This window comes from Solanum stenotomum, chromosome 8 (assembly GCF_019186545.1).
Source record: "Solanum stenotomum isolate F172 chromosome 8, ASM1918654v1, whole genome shotgun sequence".
In the NCBI taxonomy this organism is placed as follows: domain Eukaryota; kingdom Viridiplantae; phylum Streptophyta; class Magnoliopsida; order Solanales; family Solanaceae; genus Solanum; species Solanum stenotomum.
Genome location: NC_064289.1, coordinates 2291586 through 2311534, shown reverse-complemented (window position 1 = coordinate 2311534; position 19949 = coordinate 2291586). Strand labels below are relative to the sequence as shown.

General features: G+C 34.2%; 1 protein-coding gene across 1 annotated transcript; it reads left to right on the top strand.

Annotated features, from left to right (window-relative positions):
• The first annotated feature begins 6630 nt into the window (after positions 1–6630).
• LOC125874489 (ABC transporter G family member 31-like) lies at positions 6631–19630 on the top strand. The gene is made up of 24 exons (XM_049555383.1): positions 6631–6966; positions 8379–8499; positions 8817–8905; positions 9624–9708; positions 10210–10372; positions 11307–11383; positions 11496–11640; positions 11926–12227; positions 12293–12574; positions 13313–13629; positions 13772–13932; positions 14002–14105; positions 14229–14385; positions 14483–14533; positions 14604–14734; positions 14811–15143; positions 15248–15538; positions 15619–15702; positions 16141–16274; positions 16380–16607; positions 17036–17207; positions 17375–17462; positions 18323–18489; positions 19315–19630. Exons 1-24 carry the CDS (start codon positions 6638–6640, stop codon positions 19579–19581), a joined length of 4278 nt encoding a protein of 1425 aa, XP_049411340.1. The 5' UTR covers positions 6631–6637; the 3' UTR covers positions 19582–19630.
• Positions 19631–19949: the final 319 nt, after the last annotated feature.

Below are 19949 nucleotides of genomic sequence, written 5' to 3'. Positions count from 1 at the left end.
ACTTTCGCTTACCTGATATTTCCGTTTCTTTGTCGTGCTGATCTAGAGCATTGACCCAGATATTCTGCCTAGGCACATGACACTGGGTGATTATTTCATTATAGCTCTAATATTAATATTATATTGAAGTATGTGAAAGCATAATAAGTTAGTTACTAATTATTAGATAGAAGGTATTTTTATTTTCTTATTATATGCTTTACATGTTGCAATGTAAGCAAATTGAAAGAAAATAATCATCCGAGAACACAACAAAAAGCATATAACAGACTTTTTGTCGCTTCTATGCTTCTCACGTGATTGTTTTCGCCTTTAGCCTAAGACATAGTCTTGCAGTTTTTTATTGGGCTGTTTAATTCGATGGCTTTTCCTAATTCTGCTAGATCCACTCTCAATTCCCCTACTGACTTGGGCCTCATATACTTGGGCTGGTTGATCCATAACAATGACATACTTTAGGGCGAATTGAATTTTCAGTAGAAAATGTAAACATATGCACCCCGCAGAGGTATTATAAACCCTTTAAGTTATACCTCTGCAGTATTTTAAGTTGATTGGTTTTATTAATATAAAATAAAATTCAATGATTTTATTAGATAATTTTTCATAGTTCAATGACCTTCAAAGATATTAACTCCACATTAAAGCAAAAACTTGAAGCAAATGAAAAGAAGTCGGATCCGATAGGATTATGGGCTCTCAATTATTGGTATATACCAAATAAGAGAACTAATTAAAGAAAGAATGAAAAAGCCAATAACTAGAATAGGGAGAAACAGGAGGGAATTAAAATGTTTTGGTGCTTGTTTATGAAAGGGGCATCTGATGTTTATTTATGGAAAACAACTTTTTTTATATATATATTTAAAAAGGAGCTGGAAAGGGATTTTTAATGTTCTCTTCTAATTAAGGGATAATATAAAAAATGTTCCAAGGGATAAACACACATCACCAGTTAACTGAATAGTTGGGGAAGCAGGATGAGCCAAATTCATCATCTTCTTCAACAGAGGTGGAACTATTGTTTTTGAGTTCACGTGAATTCAATATTTTTTTTTTAGTTATATAAAAAAAGATTTTCTAGTTATATATATATATATGAGTATATTTTAGGAATAGCAAATATAAAAATCATATTAACGCTCTATAGCTACAATTTTTCTATTTGCGCTCCATAGCCAAACTATGTTTGCTATGGAGCATTTGATTTATATAAATCGCGACAATTTCTATAAATCAAGCGTCTGTGTTTATGAAAATTGTGTTTGTATATGTATATGTTCTTTGTGTTAGGCTAGAGTGGCGAGCGAGATTAAGAGAGAAGAGAGAGGCAAGCGAGAGAGGGTCTGAGTGGAGAGAGGTGAATTGTATATGTATATTGGTTAGATAATTGTATATATGTAATTATTATGTATATGTATCAATGATTATGTTTGTATATCTGCATAAAATTTGAATTCGTATACAATTGAATCGAGTTAAAATATTGTATTTGTATATCAAATCTCTCTCGCTTTATACAAACACAAATTATACATTATAAATGTATAATGTGTGTTTGTATAAAGCGAAAAAGAGAGAGAAAGGCAAAAGAGAATTGAGCAGGGTAAGATTTGTATCTGTATAATTATAGGTGTATAGGACGGAGAGATATGTATTTGTATTTGTATTTGTATATGTAGTCTCTCTCGCTTTATACAAACACAAATTATACATTTGTGTTTGTATAAAGTGAGAGAGGCGAGAGAGAGATGACTAAGAGTAGCGAGCGAGATTCCAGAGAGGGAAGAGAGGCAATGACAAGAAGTTTAATGCGAATTGGAATTAAATGAAATTATAGCTATAACATTTATTTTAAATTACTAGTTTGTTATAATGTACAATTTTCCATATTAATTACCTAAAGTCTCTATATAATTTGACCATGCACTCAGTTAATTATATATTGTATATTCACTTGAGATTATTATAAGAATTCATAAGATCCTGATTTCCGCAAACAAGATTTGGGGCTTAGTTCGATTAAAAGCATGAGAAATATAACCGGAGATCAAGAGAAAATGAAAAAATAAATAAAAAATCCTCGACATCAAATATCCCTTCCGTTTCTGAAAGAGTGATCTAGTTTGACTTGACACGGAGTTTAAGATAATAAGGAAGACTTTTGAATCTTGTGGTCCTAAATTAAAGTTATGTCAATTGTATTAAATTGTCATTTAATCTTGTGGCCTTAAACATGTCACGTGGAAAACTGAAATTAAAATATTACAAAAAAAAAGAGGTCATTCTTTTTTAAATAAATTAAAAAGAAAAATATGTCATTCTTTTTTAAATAGAGGGAGTAAGTCTCTATTTTCCAAATTTTTAGTATAGAAAAAATGGGTCGATATTTCGTGTTCGTGAAGAAAAAGAAAAACAATGAATATCTTAAGCTTATTCTAGAAGGTCCAAATGTAAATACATATGCATCACGACATAATAATAAAATAGAAATATATTTTTTTTATTAGGGATCCTTGGACGGGGGCTGTTTTAGAGTTGGGCTCCAGACTTTGGAGTTAATGGAGGCCAGCTGGGCCAATTCGAATTCATCTCCAATATCACTTCAAGTTTTTGCACAATTGCCTTATTTGGGGTGATCTTTAATTTTTGTTTGTATTGTTTATTTAATGAAATTTTTTGAGTCAAAGTATACTTAATTGTGATTTGCATGTCATAAGTTTCATTTTTTTTTTTTTTTTTCAGATAATTTTTTTTTTTGTAGAAATAAGTTATACGTAGGTTTTGAAATTAAACTTATGCCACTTCCATATTAGCTATNTTTGACTTGACACGGAGTTTAAGATAATAAAGAAGACTTTTGAATCTTGTGGTCCTAAATTAAAGTTATATTAATTGTATTAAATTGTCCTTTAATCTTGTGGTCTTAAACATGTCACGTGGAAAACTGAAATTAAAATATTACCAAAAAAAAAAGAGATCATTCTTTTTTAAACAAATTAAAAAGAAAAGTATGTCATTCTTTTTGAAATAGAGGGAGTAGGTCTCTATTTTCCAAATTTTTAGTCTAGAAAAAATGGGTCGATATTTCGTGTTCGTGAAGAAAAAGAAAAAAAATGAATATCTTAAGCTTATTCTAGAAGGTCCAAATGTAAATACATATGCATCACAACATAATAATAAAATAGAAATAGTTTTTTTTTATTAGGGATCCTTGGACGGGGGCTGTTTTAGAGTTGGGCTCCAGACTTTGGAGTTAATGGAGGCCAGCTGGGCCAATTCGAATTCATCTCCAATATCACTTCAAGTTTTTGCACAATTGCCTTATTTGGGGTGATCTTTAATTTTTGTTTGTATTGTTTATTTAATGAAATTTTTTGAGTCAAAGTATACTTAATTGTGATTTGCATGTCATAAGTTTCATTTTTTTTTTTTTTTTTCAGATAATTTTTTTTTTTGTAGAAATAAGTTATACGTAGGTTTTGAAATTAAACTTATGCCACTTCCATATTAGCTATGTCTTGTAAGGATATAACTTGTAGATTATAAACTTCATGCATAATATTTTGAAATTGAACTTATGCTTTTATCCGCATAAGCTCTACAGGAACCAAGTAGGCATAACTTATGGGTTATGAATTGTTGGGGGGTATGACACACTCTTTAAGAAAATATTTAAGGATATAAATCAAAGGCTATGTTTACTATCATCATTTTGATTATTTCCAAACAAGTCTCTTAGAAAATGTAACGTAGTTAAAACCTTGTTAAATGAAGGCATATATATATAATAATAATAACAAAACTGTTTCAACAATTTTCTTGAACTTTAAATAGTCCCCTTCTTTTGAACTATGAAAAAGTCACAGCAATTCACTTACTATGAACTAGAGGTGTATTTAATAATAAGGATAAAATATAGGTATAGAATGGTAAATTGTCTCTTGATTTTTTCAACCTAGACAAATAAAGCCAAAAATTTGGAGAAAAAAAACTAGACAAATAAAATAGATATATATTTTTAGTATAATGAACAAGTAAAAATGAATAGAGATATATTACTTATATCTAAATTTTTTAAAATAATAATTATTTTGGACCATCTATGTTTAGTAAAGATGGTGGATAAAGTAGACCATCTAGCAAGAGAGTAGCAATTTGGAGGACTTATCATCAAATAATATATTGTCACGATCTTCATCAATGCCTCCATTTAATCTACACCTTTAGGGGTCGTTTGGTAGAGCGTATCAGGAAAAATAATGCATGTATTAGCCTTGTTTATTACTAGTACCTTGCTTGGTACTCTTTTTCAACCTATGTATAAGGTGCATTGCTAATACCATGGATTTCTAGGTATTAGCAATGCAATAGTTTTAATGTGTGCATTAAAATGATAAAAGACTCAATTGTCCCTCAAAACTGTTTTTACATCTTTTCCACCATGAAAGTGGAGGGTATCTTTGTAAATAATTTTTTTAATGCATCAAACCAGACAATGGATTAAAATAATCTATGTATAATTATGCAAGCATAACTAATACATGCATTACTAATGCAAGCATTACTAATACACTCTATTTAGCATTATTCTTATACACTCTACCAAACGACCTCTTAGGGTGTAGATGGATTGTGAGAAGTGATCTTAAATGTATAATAATTCCCTTAAATTTAATTTGGTGATTTACTCTTTTTTATTTTGGTAGTATACTAATTTCTTGTCTAGAATTAGAGTTCTAAATAAACACCGCATTTGTGATGCATGGTACACGCACCTTTTCTTTTTATATTCTTAAATCATTAATTAATCTATTGTTATTATTATTACAATTTATGCAAAGATTGATCTCAAATGTAGTGATTCTATGAATCATGTAATTTCTGCCTGAGCATATTGTATTTGATGTAGTATTAAATTGAAATCAGTGAAATTCAAACACTGTAATGCATAATTAATTTAAAGGACCAAAACTTATTGTAATTAAGTTGGTTAATATGCAAATTTCTTTTAGTTGTTATTATTGCCTTTGATATTTTTACAACACGTCACGATTCAATACACGTACCTATCATTAATATTGTAACATTATTAGTTACCTTTCTATAACCATTCTTCCTTTCTGGATGAAAATTTCCAATAATTACCACAATACTAACATACAATGCACGTTCACATAATCAAAACTTGAAAAACATGTATACAAAAATTGCATGTGTGAATTTTGACTAAAATCTATTTACATTTTGAAAAATATACCCTCACTCGGTAGGTAGTTATACATATGTAGGTATATCTAATTTGAGTAAAATCATTGAAACCTTTTTATTTTCCAATTTGTGTCCTGTATCCACATAGAAGCTTGACTATTCCGGATTCACACTGGATAGACAGACACTGCAGGAGAGAAGGATTGTCCAACTCACACTCCAAAAGCTAGCTCAAAGAGAGAAGGATTGCCCAAACCTTATAAGGAGTCTACCCATTTCATTAACCACCGATGTGGGACTTTTGTCATTCTTTAACATAAACCATTGATTTTTGTTGTTTCTTATACATTATATTTTTTTTTTACTCATCCAATATATAAATTTAAGTTAATNCACATAGAAGCTCGACTATTCCGGATTCACACTGGATAGACAGACACTGCAGGAGCTAGGACTCCATTCGAGTGAAAGTGCTACCTCTGATTAAGGAAGAAACAGTCTCATCCACGCCACATTCTTTGATAGTAAACTATTAAATTAGGTCTTGGGCCTAACTCACACCCCAAAAGGTAGCTCAAAGGGAGGAGGATTGCCCAAACCTTATAAGGAGTCTATCCATCTCATTAACCACCGATACGTATGGGACTTTTGTCATTCTTTAACATAAACCATTGATTTTTGTTGTTTCTTATACATTATATTTTTTTTTTACTCATCCAATATATAAATTTAAGTTAATGTGATATTTTTTTTGTACCTTCTCCAAAAATGCTACATTTTTTTAATTCATAACCATACGAATGTTCAGTATGTATTTTAGAAATCTTATTTTTCAAATTTTATATGAAATGATTAGACAGTATATCACATAAATGGGGGGAAAAGAAAGGGAGGGAGTATGCTGCAAAACTGAATCGGTTATCATGCCTCCTAACTTTTTAGAAAAAAATTAAAAAGTAGTAACTGAGAAAACGCGAATGCAGATAGCCACGTGTCATACTACTGGTGATCGCAAGAAGAGGTCAAAATTAAAACAACCGGTAACTACCCATACAGACGTCAGGAGGAAAGTCATGCTTCCTTCGCCGATTGGACATATTTGTAATTCTGAACTCCTTCGAAATCCCATAAATGTAGGTGAAGAGTGACAATGTCCCGCTTTAACAGAAAGACTCGTATTCGTCAGAGTACAAAGAGGAAATAAATGCTAGGGAAAAGGATCGGACTTCAAAATTCGTCCAAAACTCTTCCTGCTTCACATTGCCCACTGGGAGAACATGCATAACTGCATAACAACAATACGATTACACTTAATTAGTCGTAAGAGGAATAGGTTTGATCACTCATATTCAGCTTGATCGGAGGTCGATCGAGACTGTGATCGGAGGATATTGTTTATAAACTGTAGTTGATTAATTTGTTTGAAATGGCGGCATCGAACGGGAGTGAGTTTTTTGATTTAGATGTGGAGGCACAAAATGAGAGTTTTGGTCGCCGGTCGAATGCGGAGTCGGTGGAGGAAGACGAGCATGAGTTGATGTGGGCAGCGTTAGAGAAATTGCCGACGCGGAAGCGAACGAATTTCGCTTTGGTGAAGCGGAATGAGGAGGAATCTAGCGCAGGGAGGAGTCATGACACCGTCGATGTGAGAAATCTTGATCGGAACACTCGACAGCTTGTCGTCGATAGAGCAATGGCGACTACTGAACAGGATAATTATAAGTTGCTTGCCGGAGTAAAAGAGCGCCTCGATAGGTAATTTTCAACCCATACACTCTCTCTATTGGTGTTGCGAATGTGTATACAATTAAGTTTATCTCTGCATGAATCTAATGTAATTCAGATTTCTTTTATTTTGAGTTCAATTATTTTAAAAGGATTTTTCTTCCGAAATTTTGTAGATACAGGAATCGCAATGTGTGTTTCATATTCTTTATTTCTCTTCTTTGATTTTTTTTGAAATAGATAGTGAAATATTTCTGCAAATTTTGCTGCTTGATTCGTGTTGGTGAGGTCCCAGTTTTATGAAACTAACTCACTTTTAGTTGGCAAAGTTGAATCGAGCATTAGGCCGTGGGCCAACCTGAGTTTGTTAAAAATCGAAATGTGAGATGGGGGTTGTCTTTATAAGATTTTGATAATTTTCCACTTGGTGAGCTAACTTTTTGAAATGTGAGGTAGATTCAACACTTAATTCAGGTTTCATATCATCCATTGTTGAGCTCTAAACTAAAAATTGCACATGCACATGCACCAGGTATGCAACATTGGGCATGAAAGAACTAATTATAAGGCTCACGATTAATGAAATGCGTGATTTCTGACTTATGCAATTCTCCTTTATTTGAGCTAGTTTTTGGAGCGTGAATTGTTACCAAGACCTAATTTTACAGTTGAGTTAGGCTAATTAACCCAATACAAAATCAAATAATGTTTGATCACATATATAATAGTACAAAATAAAAGTTATAAACTGTTCATAAATAAATAGACAATAAAATCAGGATAGTTAACGTAACTATTAGTCTTGAAGTTGCAATGCTCTTAAAAATTATTAGATCACAATTCACATAAACAAAAAGCATGAAAATTACTAGTACAATTTTATAGTCTATGCATCTAACTTAGAGGAAGATTTATATCATCACTTGAAACAAAATATACGTAAAATAACAGTTTTGCTTGAATGCACTTGAATTAAATTTAGAACATTAAATTGAACCTGCAGAACTATAAAATTATAAATAATAAAATAATTTCTTTTTTCTAGATTAGTCTTGATTAATTAACAATTCTAATCCTTAAATTATTTTTTTAATTACTATGCATGTTTCCAATAAAGTAGATTTAATTTACACCGTTGTTATTAGATATTCTGTTTATGGCGAGGAACATCATTGTATGGATTTTCCATTTTTATTTGATATAATAATAATGACACGAATTGAGATTTATATAGAGAATTGAGATTCATACAGTAGACACAAAATTATTGTAAAGTAGTAGATTATAAAGTATAAACTTGTAGTCTACTCGTAGATGACATAATCTTAAGGAATTAAATGTAAAGTAGCGTTCTTACTATTCTTTTTTCTAATTTTCATAACTAGCAATTTTAAAATTTATATCTAATTAATAATGGCTTAAAATTTTCATTCTGGAAAAAGTGTGGGATTGGAGGTTCCGAAAGTTGAAGTTCGATATGAGGATATAACACTCACAGCAAATGTGACTGTTGGCTCCAGAGCTTTGCCTACTTTGGTGAATTCAGTCCGTGATGTCATCGAGGTAAATCATTCAATCGTGCAACTAATTCTCTTATGTTATTCTTTTAACCGTAGTGTCCGGGCCATCTTTTGCAGACTAATTCCATGGATACCTGCCACCTTCCATGACCAATAGGTATTAGTAATTTTGTCCACCAAGACTAGGACAGATAAGAAGAATCACTTAGTGTGTTTTATCGCTACTGAATTTTGAACCTGAGATCTCAGAGTTTTCAACCACCTTAGTGACCACTAGGCCACACCAAGTCTCTATGTTATTCTACTACCTTAGACTATAGCTTATGATAGTTTCTCTAAATGTATTTTTATGAATTACAGAGTATATTGACTGGACTGAGGATATTCCGTCCTAAGAGAAACTCTCTTACCATTTTGAACAACGTGAGTGGTGTTATAAAACCTGGGAGGTAAGCTTTGTTTCTTTTTTTTCTTACTTCTGATAACTAACTTGTGTATGAAAGAAGTGTTGCTGTTATGTTGGTAGCTTTTAATTATATATTTAACAAACATATTTCAAATTTGCTATTACCTACATATGCGCCGGAAGTCTGGAAGGGAGAATCGTAGTAACTCAGTTGGTTGACTACCTAAACATTCACCTAGTTGCTTCACATTTCCCCTTCCCCTTCCCCTACCCCCATTTTTTAAAAATGGAAGTCTGGAAGGTTATTCAGCCTGGATATTATGTGTCTGGTTGATGGAATCAATATCTTAAGATGCTAGAACAGAAGAATTGACCGCTGGTTAGGGGATCAGTGTATGACTAGCTTGGAGCAGTAAGATGTAGTAAGCGGGAAAATAATTCATCCAATGTAGGAATATCGAACTAGCCAAAACCTGGTCCCTCACTGTGTCAAGTTCACTAGGATAGGATCAATAGTGGTCATGTTTTCTTTGAAAGCGGTTACTGGCTTGATCAATGTTGGAGACTAATGTGTACAATACTGCACCTTTTGACAATTTATACTACCTATCTAACAGAAAAAAATTAAATATTTCACCTACTGAAAGTAAAAACAGCTTAGTCCTAAACATAGTCAAATATACTCTGCAACTTATAGTTAGTAGTAATTAGATTGCCAAACAGTTGCATATAATGAAACATTGTTTTATTGCTCTTGCTAGGATGACACTGCTCCTTGGACCTCCTGGTTCTGGTAAAACTTCATTGCTTTTAGCTCTTTCAGGGAAGCTTGATAATAGCTTAAAGGTGAGTACCAGCCTTTCTCTTGTATTGCCTTTGGATTCATAATCCTTGTCTTCCTTAATAGACGTGGAGTTCTTCTAAAAAGATTCAATGATTCTATAAGCTCTTTTATTGATTTATACATCTGACATTCAAGATAATTATCTCAAATCATCATCTTGGGAACATTAGTGGCTCCAATTTTTGTTTAATCAGCCTAATAACATATGTCCTTGAAATGCTGTGTAACCAGGGCATTAAAAGGTAGGAGTTCTGGGAATATTGCAAAAAGAGGCAAATATGAATCATGATCAGATATTAAGTATTTTGTTAGCTTAATTTAACGTTATGTCTTTTCTTTGATAATTTCACTGCATTGCCTATCCTTTCTAACATGCGCCATGTATTTAATTACCTTCACTTCAGTTTACTTCTTTCAAGAGGATCTCCTGGAGACATTGTGTTCCATTGAACTACAGTAATAAAAAACAATACCAAATATAATTACATAACTCTTTGTTACAGAAAAGAGGGATTATCACGTATAATGGACATAAGCTGGATGAATTTTGTGTGCAAAGAACTTCAGCTTACATAAGTCAGACAGATAATCATATTGCTGAGTTAACTGTAAGAGAAACTGTAGATTTTGCTGCTAGATGCCAAGGTGCAAGTCAAGGATTTGGAGGTTTGTCTAAACATTTCCACTTCATGTAGTTGACCAGTTTTCCTTTTACAAGGAATGGGTTTCCTCTTTACTTGTGCAGATGTCTGTCACAGCTTTCGTGAAATCTTTCATATTTTAATTGTAATGCGAGTATCACTTAGTAAACAGATGTGTTATGCTGCACAAGTAAGCTTGCTGAACCATGTTATATCATGTTCTCTCTGCATTTACATGTACTATTATTAGCTGGCTTTGAGGAAGAAAAATGAACTAAGCAGAACCCATTCGCATAAGCAAAAAAATCAAAGCCCTTCCCTGCTCCCCCAACTCAACTAAAAAAAAAGAAATCAAAATCGAGAGAACTGTATCTGACAACCTTATGTCTTGAATAGAAACAACACAAAGGGAAAAGATGCCCAGGAAATTACTTCCTAAACAAAAAGCTTAGGAAATATATAGAACTGAACAGCAAAATGTCCTAATTTCTGGAAGTCAAGATGTTATCCTTTCTTCATTGTCATTTGACAATGAGATAGATAAAATAATAAAAGGACTACTGCAACATTTTTTTTGTGAAGGTTTTACAGAAATAAGATAAGACCAAAGCAAAATGGAATTGAATATATAGGTACTTTTGGAATTCCTCTGCTGTTTTTGGGCTAGTTCCATAACCTAGTCTAGTGGGGAACTATAGGTAGGAGTCTTAGCTAATACCTTGCCACACCCAGGGCGTATTCTGTGGACAAATAAGCAGTGTGTTAAGACTTAAGAGCATTAAGTTTCCAGATATTATCTTCCTAATCTATTTTAGAGCAAAGGCAAATATGTTTCTTCTCATGTAATTAGTGATTGATATATATCCCATTTTGCCTGCTTAATCAGAACCAATTAAGGTTTATCTATTATGACATAACATCTTTCATTCCCAAACCTGCCCTGTTAATTTCTTTTGCAGAATATATGAAAGACCTTGATCGTTTAGAGAAGGAAAGAAGTATACGTCCAAACTCTGAAATAGACGCATATATGAAGGTTTGATTTGAGTTTCTCTATCTGCCAGGCTAGTTCACCCATGTTATATGGGATCTCATGATGTTTTATGTAATTATCATGTTGGTATTTGTTGCAATCAATGACTGGTCAGGCATCTTCTGTTGGTGGTAAGAAGCACAGCGTGTCTACAGATTACGTCTTGAAAGTTCTTGGTTTAGATGTATGTTCAGATACAATTGTTGGCAATGACATGATAAGAGGAGTTTCAGGTGGACAAAGGAAGCGAGTTACGACAGGTATATCCTCACTCTCTTAAATAATTCTGGTTGTAATGGAGCAAATATTGACCTCCAGAGATTATTCATAATTTTGGTGTTAATTGTAAGGCAAATTAAAGTAACCTATGCATAAATTTTGTTTGTTTATGAGCTGGCATGTTTCCTTATAATAGTTGGGGTGCTTGAACTAAGTGAGATAGCCTGAAATATCAGAATTCACCCACCAGTCTCTTTTTTCTGGACGAGTGAAGGGAGAAAAATGTGGCTACATAAATAGTTGCTAATAATGGTTTCCATACACAGGAGAAATGATTGTCGGACCCAGGAAAACACTTTTCATGGATGAAATATCTACTGGACTTGATAGCTCCACGACGTACCAAATTGTCAAGTGCTTAAGAAATTTTGTTCATTTAATGGACGCAACGTTGATGATTGCTCTTCTTCAACCTGCACCTGAGACTTTTGAATTGTTTGATGATCTGGTATTACTCTCTGAAGGTTATGTCGTGTACCATGGTCCCCAAGCAGATGTTATTGAATTCTTTGAATCATTAGGCTTTCGATTGCCACCCCGTAAGGGCGTTGCAGATTTCCTTCAAGAGGTACTTTTCATTTGGTGCTTTCTAGCCCCAAGGTGTATTTGGTACTTTAACTGGTCTCTTCGCAGGTTACCTCAAGAAAGGATCAGGCACAATACTGGGCTGATAATTCCAGACCATATGAATTCGTTCCTGTTCATGCAATTGCCGAAGCGTTTAGGAACTCCAGATATGGTCAGGATATAAAGTCCTTCCTTTCTACTCCATATGATAGATCCAAAGGTCATCCCTCAGCTCTATCTACAACAAAGTTTGCTATTCCCAGATGGGATCTCTTTAAAGCTTGTTTCGAGAGAGAGTGGCTTCTAATGACTAGGCATAGTTTTCTTTATATCTTCAGAACGTTTCAGGTATGCCTGTAAGTTTACATTCTTTATACCAATCTGATTCACATTTTTTTCATTTTCTGCCTTCAATTTCAAAATTAAAAATAATGTAAACTGAGACTTTTGTTCCTTTTTTTTTTAAAGTATTGGTCTTTCTGCTTCACCTACTCATCATTTACACATCTAAATTTTATTTTTAAATCTCCAAGCTGGTCAAATAAGACCATCTAAATTCGATCAAGGGATTTCTCAAGAAGATTCAAATGCATTAGAGGCGGAGCAAGATTTGAAGTTTATCCAATAGCTTGTTTTAATTTTTGGCTTTGCAATTTAATATTTATACATATTTCATAGATTTTATGATACGAGTATACTCTCTAAGCAAAAACTATTGGTTTCATCTAAACCCGTAGCTAATATTGTAACTCTGTCCATCGTGAAGTTCTATGATTGAGAATGCGAGGGAGAAAACTATCAGTGTATTTGAGCTGTTAGAGAGTTGAAGTCTCAATTGTACCTCGTATTCAAGTATGCATTTGGTCCTTCAGGCCAGTATAGAAGTGGATGTATAAATGGAAGCTTCCAAGAACATGTCATTTGTGCCACTTCGAATTCTTCAAATGATTTTGATTAGTTCATCAAGTTATTTCTTAGACTCCATAGCGGCCCCTCCATCCATAGCTTCTCAGATTCAGCATATCTATAGAGTTGTTAGTCTTTTAATTTTGATGTATCACAGACTTTTCATACATGTGTTTACAGGTTGCTTTTGTTGGATTTGTAACATGCACAATGTTTCTAAAAACACGGATACATCCCACGGATTTGACGAACGGCAACTTGTATCTTTCTTGTTTGTTTTTCGCCTTGATTCATATGATGTTCAACGGATTTTCAGAACTGCCTCTCTTAATATTTCGCCTCCCAGTCTTCTATAAGCAAAGAGATAATATGTTTTATCCTGCATGGTCATGGTCCTTGTGTAGCTGGATCCTGCGTTTACCTTACTCTGTAATTGAAGCTGTCGTATGGTCTTTTGTTGTGTACTGGAGTGTAGGTTTCGCACCTGGTGCTGGGAGGTATGTTCGGTTTCTGTTTTCTTCTTCTTCTTTTATATTTTTTTGGATAATTGGCATGTTGAGTTTTTTTTTTTCACCAAACATACAGACAAGGCTACAGTAGATTGTTTATTCTACTTATATCCCCTTTTAAATGTTCCAGGTTTTTCCGCTACATGTTTACACTCTTTGTAGTACACCAGATGGGAATGGGTCTCTTTCGATCAATAGCTTCTATTGCACGAGTTTTGGTTGTCTCAAATACATTTGCATCAGCTGCACTGCTGATCACATTTTTATCGGGCGGTTTTATCGTGCCAAAAGGTAAGGTTGAACTTTTCTTTAGTTTGTAGCAGGAATTCATTTATTGAAATGGAGTCTCTATCCTTGCAGGAATGATCAAGCCATGGTGGGAATGGGCCTTTTGGATTTCACCATTGACATATGGACAACGAGCTATTTCAGTTAATGAATTTACTGCCACACGATGGACGGAGGTGTGCTCTCTATACCGTGGGAATGCTGGATGTGTTAGTTATAGATAAAACAAATAAATGGAATGAGCAATAATATATTCTAGAAGCTTAATCAGTTGGATCATTTAAATTGAAATTTTGTAGAAGATAAGCATTGGAAACATAACTCTTGGGAATGCCGTTCTGCGATCGCACAGCCTGCCAACAACCAATAGCTGGTATTGGCTGGGAGTAGGTGTTTTATTGCTCTACATTTTGTTTTTCAACGCTATTCTGACTCTAGCCTTGGCTATTCTCAACCGTAAGTGATATTGAACTCTTGTATTATAGATTTAGAATTGCCAACACATAGTTGCCAGTATTTACTAGACTTTGTTTTTCTCTTTTTTTTCTTTCAGCAATAAGAAAATCCGGGGCAGTTGTCTCACCAGAAGCAGTGGGTACAGATGGTAAATTATCCCCTCTTCTCATGGATGAATGGAATGTGTACTTCTTACCCATTTATGATATGTTTGGCAGGAGGTAGTAAGACTTCTGAGTCAAATGGGGACCCTGACCCGGGGATGACTAAAAAAAAGGGGATGATACTGCCATTCCAACCACTGGCAATGACTTTCCATAATGTCAAATACTTTGTTGACATGCCAAAGGTATCTATACTGAAAATTTGTTTACCTGTACATGTTGAATCGTATCATTTCTAGCAGAAGACATGTACTGTTTCAGGAAATGAGTTCAGAAGGAATACCTGAAAAGAAGCTGCAACTACTGTCGAGTGTTAGTGGAGTATTCTCTCCTGGTGTTCTTACCGCATTGGTTGGTTCGAGTGGAGCAGGAAAAACCACATTGATGGATTGCCTAGCTGGAAGGAAAACTTCTGGATATATAGAGGGTGACATTAAGATATCAGGATACCTGAAACAACAAGAAACTTTTGCTAGAGTTTCAGGATATGTTGAACAAAATGACATACATTCTCCTCAAGTCACAGTTTTTGAATCCCTATGGTTTTCTTCTTATCTGCGTCTTCCCAAAGAAGTGAATAAGGAACAAAGAGAGGTAGTAGCAACTGGCTTGCCGTTTTACTTTTTTATCTTCTGAACTTCAATATGTTTGATCTTTTGGATTAAATGCTAAACTCATTTGACTTCCTTATTCTGCAGGAGTTTGTTAAGGAGGTAATGGATTTGGTGGAACTTGACTCTCTAAAGAATGCTTTGGTAGGCTTGCCTGGAAGTTCTGGCTTATCAACAGAACAAAGAAAGCGCTTGACAATTGCAGTAGAACTTGTGGCAAATCCTTCGATAATTTTCATGGATGAGCCTACATCTGGGCTTGATGCACGAGCAGCAGCCATTGTAATGCGAACTGTTCGTAATACTGTAGACACTGGCAGAACTGTTGTTTGCACAATCCATCAGCCAAGTATCGAAATTTTTGAAGCATTTGATGAGGTATGTTATCAAGGCATTTCTATAATAGATAAGTTACATGACCGCCAGGGCATCCGCTCATGTGATGTTACAACATGTAGCTTCTTCTTATGAAACGTGGAGGACAAGTGATATATGGGGGGAAGCTTGGGGAGAAGTCACAAACTATGGTTGACTACTTTCAGGTACGGGCTTGTGCCTCCACCATTCACTTAGTATAATTAATTCAACTGTGCTCGATTTTCAAGAGATACAAAGTGTGTGTTACAACTTTAAAATTAAGAAGAAGATTCTTCTAGCCCTTTTCTTGGTGCAGAGGTGTGGGGATGCCTCACTAATATTTCTCCACATTCCACTGCTTCGCTGTCGATTTTAATCTTGAAGTAGTTACTACTAATTTAATTACACAAGATATTTCCATTGTGGTCTCTGTATATAGATTGTTCATCTGTTAATACAGTTGAAATCTGATTGTACTTATAAGGAAAAAGATTGCATTTTCCTTATTGAAAAAAAAAACACAATTAGAGTTCAATTATATGAGGCATAGTTCCTATATTTTGGTTACTCACTTTTCAAAAGCTATTGTTCATGCTGCACGTGCTTGTGAATATATTTTGTAGAGTATTCCTGGGATACCCCCAATTCCTAGTGGTTACAATCCTGCAACCTGGATGCTTGAGATAAGTACGCCAGCTGCTGAAGAAAGGATGGGACAAGATTTTGCAGTAATATACAGAAATTCTGAGCAGTTCAGGTGATCTTAATAAATGTCTTCATCACCTGAAGTATACTATTTATTGCTCTCTTCATTTTTCCTTTATTGACAATTTGTAGAACTTGTATCTCTTTCTAAAATTAGGGGAGTGGAGGCCTTAATTAAGCAACTGAGCGTCCCGCCTGAGAACTCAGAACCTCTAAAGTTCACCAGCACATACAGTCAAGGTGCATTTTCTCAGTTTAGGATCTGTCTCTGGAAGCAAAATCTTGTGTATTGGAGAAGTCCGACTTATAATGCTGTTAGGTTGTTCTTTACAACGTTGAGTGCTCTGATTCTCGGTTCTATATTTTGGGATGTCGGTTCAAAAAGGTAACTTTTCTCTTATGAAATATCTAGAGCAAACTATTGGATAATTCTTTCAGTCTTTATAAAGCAGGCACAGTTGGTTGCTTGTTATTTCCAATGTAGTTGTAGAACAACTTCCCCTACATACTCTTTGCTGGGGATTCTTCAAGAAGGATAAATGAGAACAGTACAAGATTGCTGCTCTTTTTTCTTTTTTATTTAATGATGTAGAAGTAACTTCTATGGACAAAATGGCTGGATTGCCAGATTGAAAGAGCAGAACTATGCAAAATAACATAGTGAGAGAAAACCAGCAAGTAAACTAGCAATAAGGACCATTCTAAGGTTTCAGTTTCCAAACTTGGATTAAATATTAGAGCCTTGATTGTATCAATTTTATGATCAATTTTCAAATTATTAACTGGGGCAGTACACTTGAAATGATTCCACAGGGACTCCACTCAAAATTTGTTCGTTGTTATGGGTGCACTTTATTCTTCATGCTTGTTCCTGGGGGTCAATAATGCTTCTTCTGTACAGCCAATAGTTGCCATTGAGAGAACAGTTTTCTACAGGGAGAAGGCTGCTGGAATGTACTCTCCTCTACCATATGCAGCAGCTCAGGTTAGTACATTCACATCAAGTACATCTTAATTGCTTCGAGTTGCAACAGATATAATAATAGTATGTTGGTATTTCTTGAACTACTCAATAAGATGGTATATGAACTGCTTTTAGAAGAGATGATGAGATTGTGTACTAATACCAACTTCTTCTTTTTTGGCAAACAGGGGTTAGTCGAAATTCCATACATCTTCATGCAGACATTACTATTTGGAATCATTTCATATTTGATGATCAACTTTGAAAGGACAGCTGGTATGAACCTAAGGAATTAATTTTCATGATCAACTCCATATTTTCTTTGCTTTTGCCTATCCTTAGTTCTTCAAGTAATGGGTTCATCTGCCATTCTGGTTGTTTTTTCTAGAAACCGTTCTGCTGAATATTACCCTGAAGGATTACATCTGCTTTTCTATGGAAGTGTATTTGTGTAACATGTCAAAGACCAATATCGCATATATCATTTTCTGATGTTTTATAGGAACTTACCATACATTCATATTCTCTTTTTATGTAAAGCAGTAGTTGATTCACTATGCTGCTTTGCACTATTCAAAGCATGCCTAAATATTTAGAGTTCCAAAAGCAGTGGGCAAAATGTGATCTCCCTTTTCGTTTTGCAGTCTGCAGCTTATATCTGTTTATTTTGATTCATGGATTTGCTTCTCTAGTAATTACTGCAGTTTATGTTGAGAAATTATTAAAATAATTCATGAAAATGCAGTAGTGCTTCTTGCATGGAGGTAAGCAATTTAGGTTTGGTTTTACCCAGTGAACATTCTGTTTATCTCTAGGAAACTTGGTAACACTAATTAACATGTTAACCAAGAAATAAAGATGCATATGTAACCAATAGCCATTGGAATCTCAGCCCTTTCTATATCAATGAAAATTAGTTGAGATGTACATCTTTCCTCTGACATTTGGACCATTAACTTCAATTCATGTATTTAATATGCATCTTTCTGTTGCTACTCGTTTTGAATTCCGATATGTTATTACATTATTCCATGTTCTTCCTCATGAACTGTGCTCATAGCAACTAAGTTAAACTCCTTGCTGTTTATACTTGGTTGTCAGATAATCTAACTTGTGGTTTTGCTGGTATTTTGCAGAAAAATTTCTCCTATATCTAGTGTTCATGTTTCTGACATTCAGCTATTTCACCTTTTACGGTATGATGGCTGTTGGTCTTACGCCAACTCCACATTTGGCTGCTGTCATTTCATCTGCATTTTATTCGCTGTGGAACCTCATGTCTGGCTTTCTTGTTCCAAAACCTGTGAGTACTATTTTCCTCAGCATACACTCATCATAAATTACAGCAGTTTTGCGTGCTTAAGAAAATTATTGTTCCAATTTCTTTTGTCTGCTTATAGGAATTAAGTCGGGGACTATTGGATATATACATGCACACATTTGCAGACCAAAAAATGTAAATAATATTAGGTTCACTCTCTTGAGTACATTCTTAGAAAAGAGAGGTTTTGGATGATGAAGAGCCACATTAGCTTTCAAATAATTTTATATATACGGTCCAATTTAAATAATATATTTTAATCAACCTAAGTTTATTTGGTCAATTTACTCGTATTTTACAATTCCTGTCCTAAAATCACCTAGTTTTATTATCTTTAACGCACAGGTGATCATGATTTTGAGAAGTACGTAATACTTTCCTTTTTTGAACTGTTGTAAAAGAATGGAAATAGGAAAGTTTAGCTCAACTGTTAAATACAGTAATTATCAAAGCAGGAAAGAACTTGGAACCAGTTTTTGTTTGTCAATTAAACTGTGGCTTATTGCATAAGCTGATGCGACCTTTTGTATGAGTTCAACTTAACATAGTAATCACAAAAATTTCGACAAATATTAAGTTTTGAACTCATAATTTCCGAAGCACGAGGAGTTCAGTGCTAAAGTATTAGTTGGACTCATTAAGTTAAAATTCTGGACTATTGCATAAGAGCATGTTTTTCGGATTCTGCAAATGTATTTAAGTGTAGTAGATTGCATGGTTTCCTGCAAAGCTAGTAGGATAAATAATCAGTTTTTTGGATCCTTTTATGATAATTTGCATTGTCTTTCTCTATCTTATGCAATGTAGAGTATCCCTGGATGGTGGATATGGTTCTACTACATCAGCCCAGTGGCATGGACATTGCGGGGCATTATTAGCTCTCAACTTGGCGATGTAGAAGAAATAATGACAGGACCTGGATTTCAAGGCACTGTGAAAGAGTATCTGGAGGTCAGCCTAGGTTTTGGACCTGGATGGATTGGGTGGTCAGCTCTGATACTTGTTGGATTTTGCTTGCTCTTCTTCACTGTCTTTGCATTATCAGTCAAAGTTCTCAACTTCCAAAAAAGATGATGAGATTGTTATTTCTTTTTTGGCATGAGTAGATTGCTGATCTTGAAAAGCCCTACATGGTGAATGAAGCTCCACTTTGTATTCAAACTATGAACTCATCTAGATAAGAGGTTTTGCTTTGTAGTAGAGAAAAATTTACTTTATTTGCCTTAGTGCAGGATATTACACATGATTAGTGCAGGGTATTGCTTAGACAGGATTAAACACATGCAATGCTTCACTTGTTAATGATAATTTCTTTTCATTGTCACTCGAATTTCTGCAGGGGATAGGATAAACTCCTTTGCCTTCCATCTTTTTGTGTGAGATGTTTCTTGATACATTAATCAACCTTACACTAAATTCATATTCATTGTCACAATTAAATT

What these genes read in the sequence shown, in the direction of transcription:
- LOC125874489 (XM_049555383.1), top strand. Translation starts at nt 6,638, where the DNA reads ATGGCGGCATCGAACGGGAGTGAGTTTTTTGATTTAGATGTGGAGGCA. An exon ending in TTGCAGATTTCCTTCAAGAG is followed by an intron (nt 12,228 to 12,292) that starts GTACTTTTCATT and finishes GTCTCTTCGCAG; the next exon opens with GTTACCTCAAGAAAGGATCA. An exon ending in AGAAGCAGTGGGTACAGATG is followed by an intron (nt 14,534 to 14,603) that starts GTAAATTATCCC and finishes TATGTTTGGCAG; the next exon opens with GAGGTAGTAAGACTTCTGAG.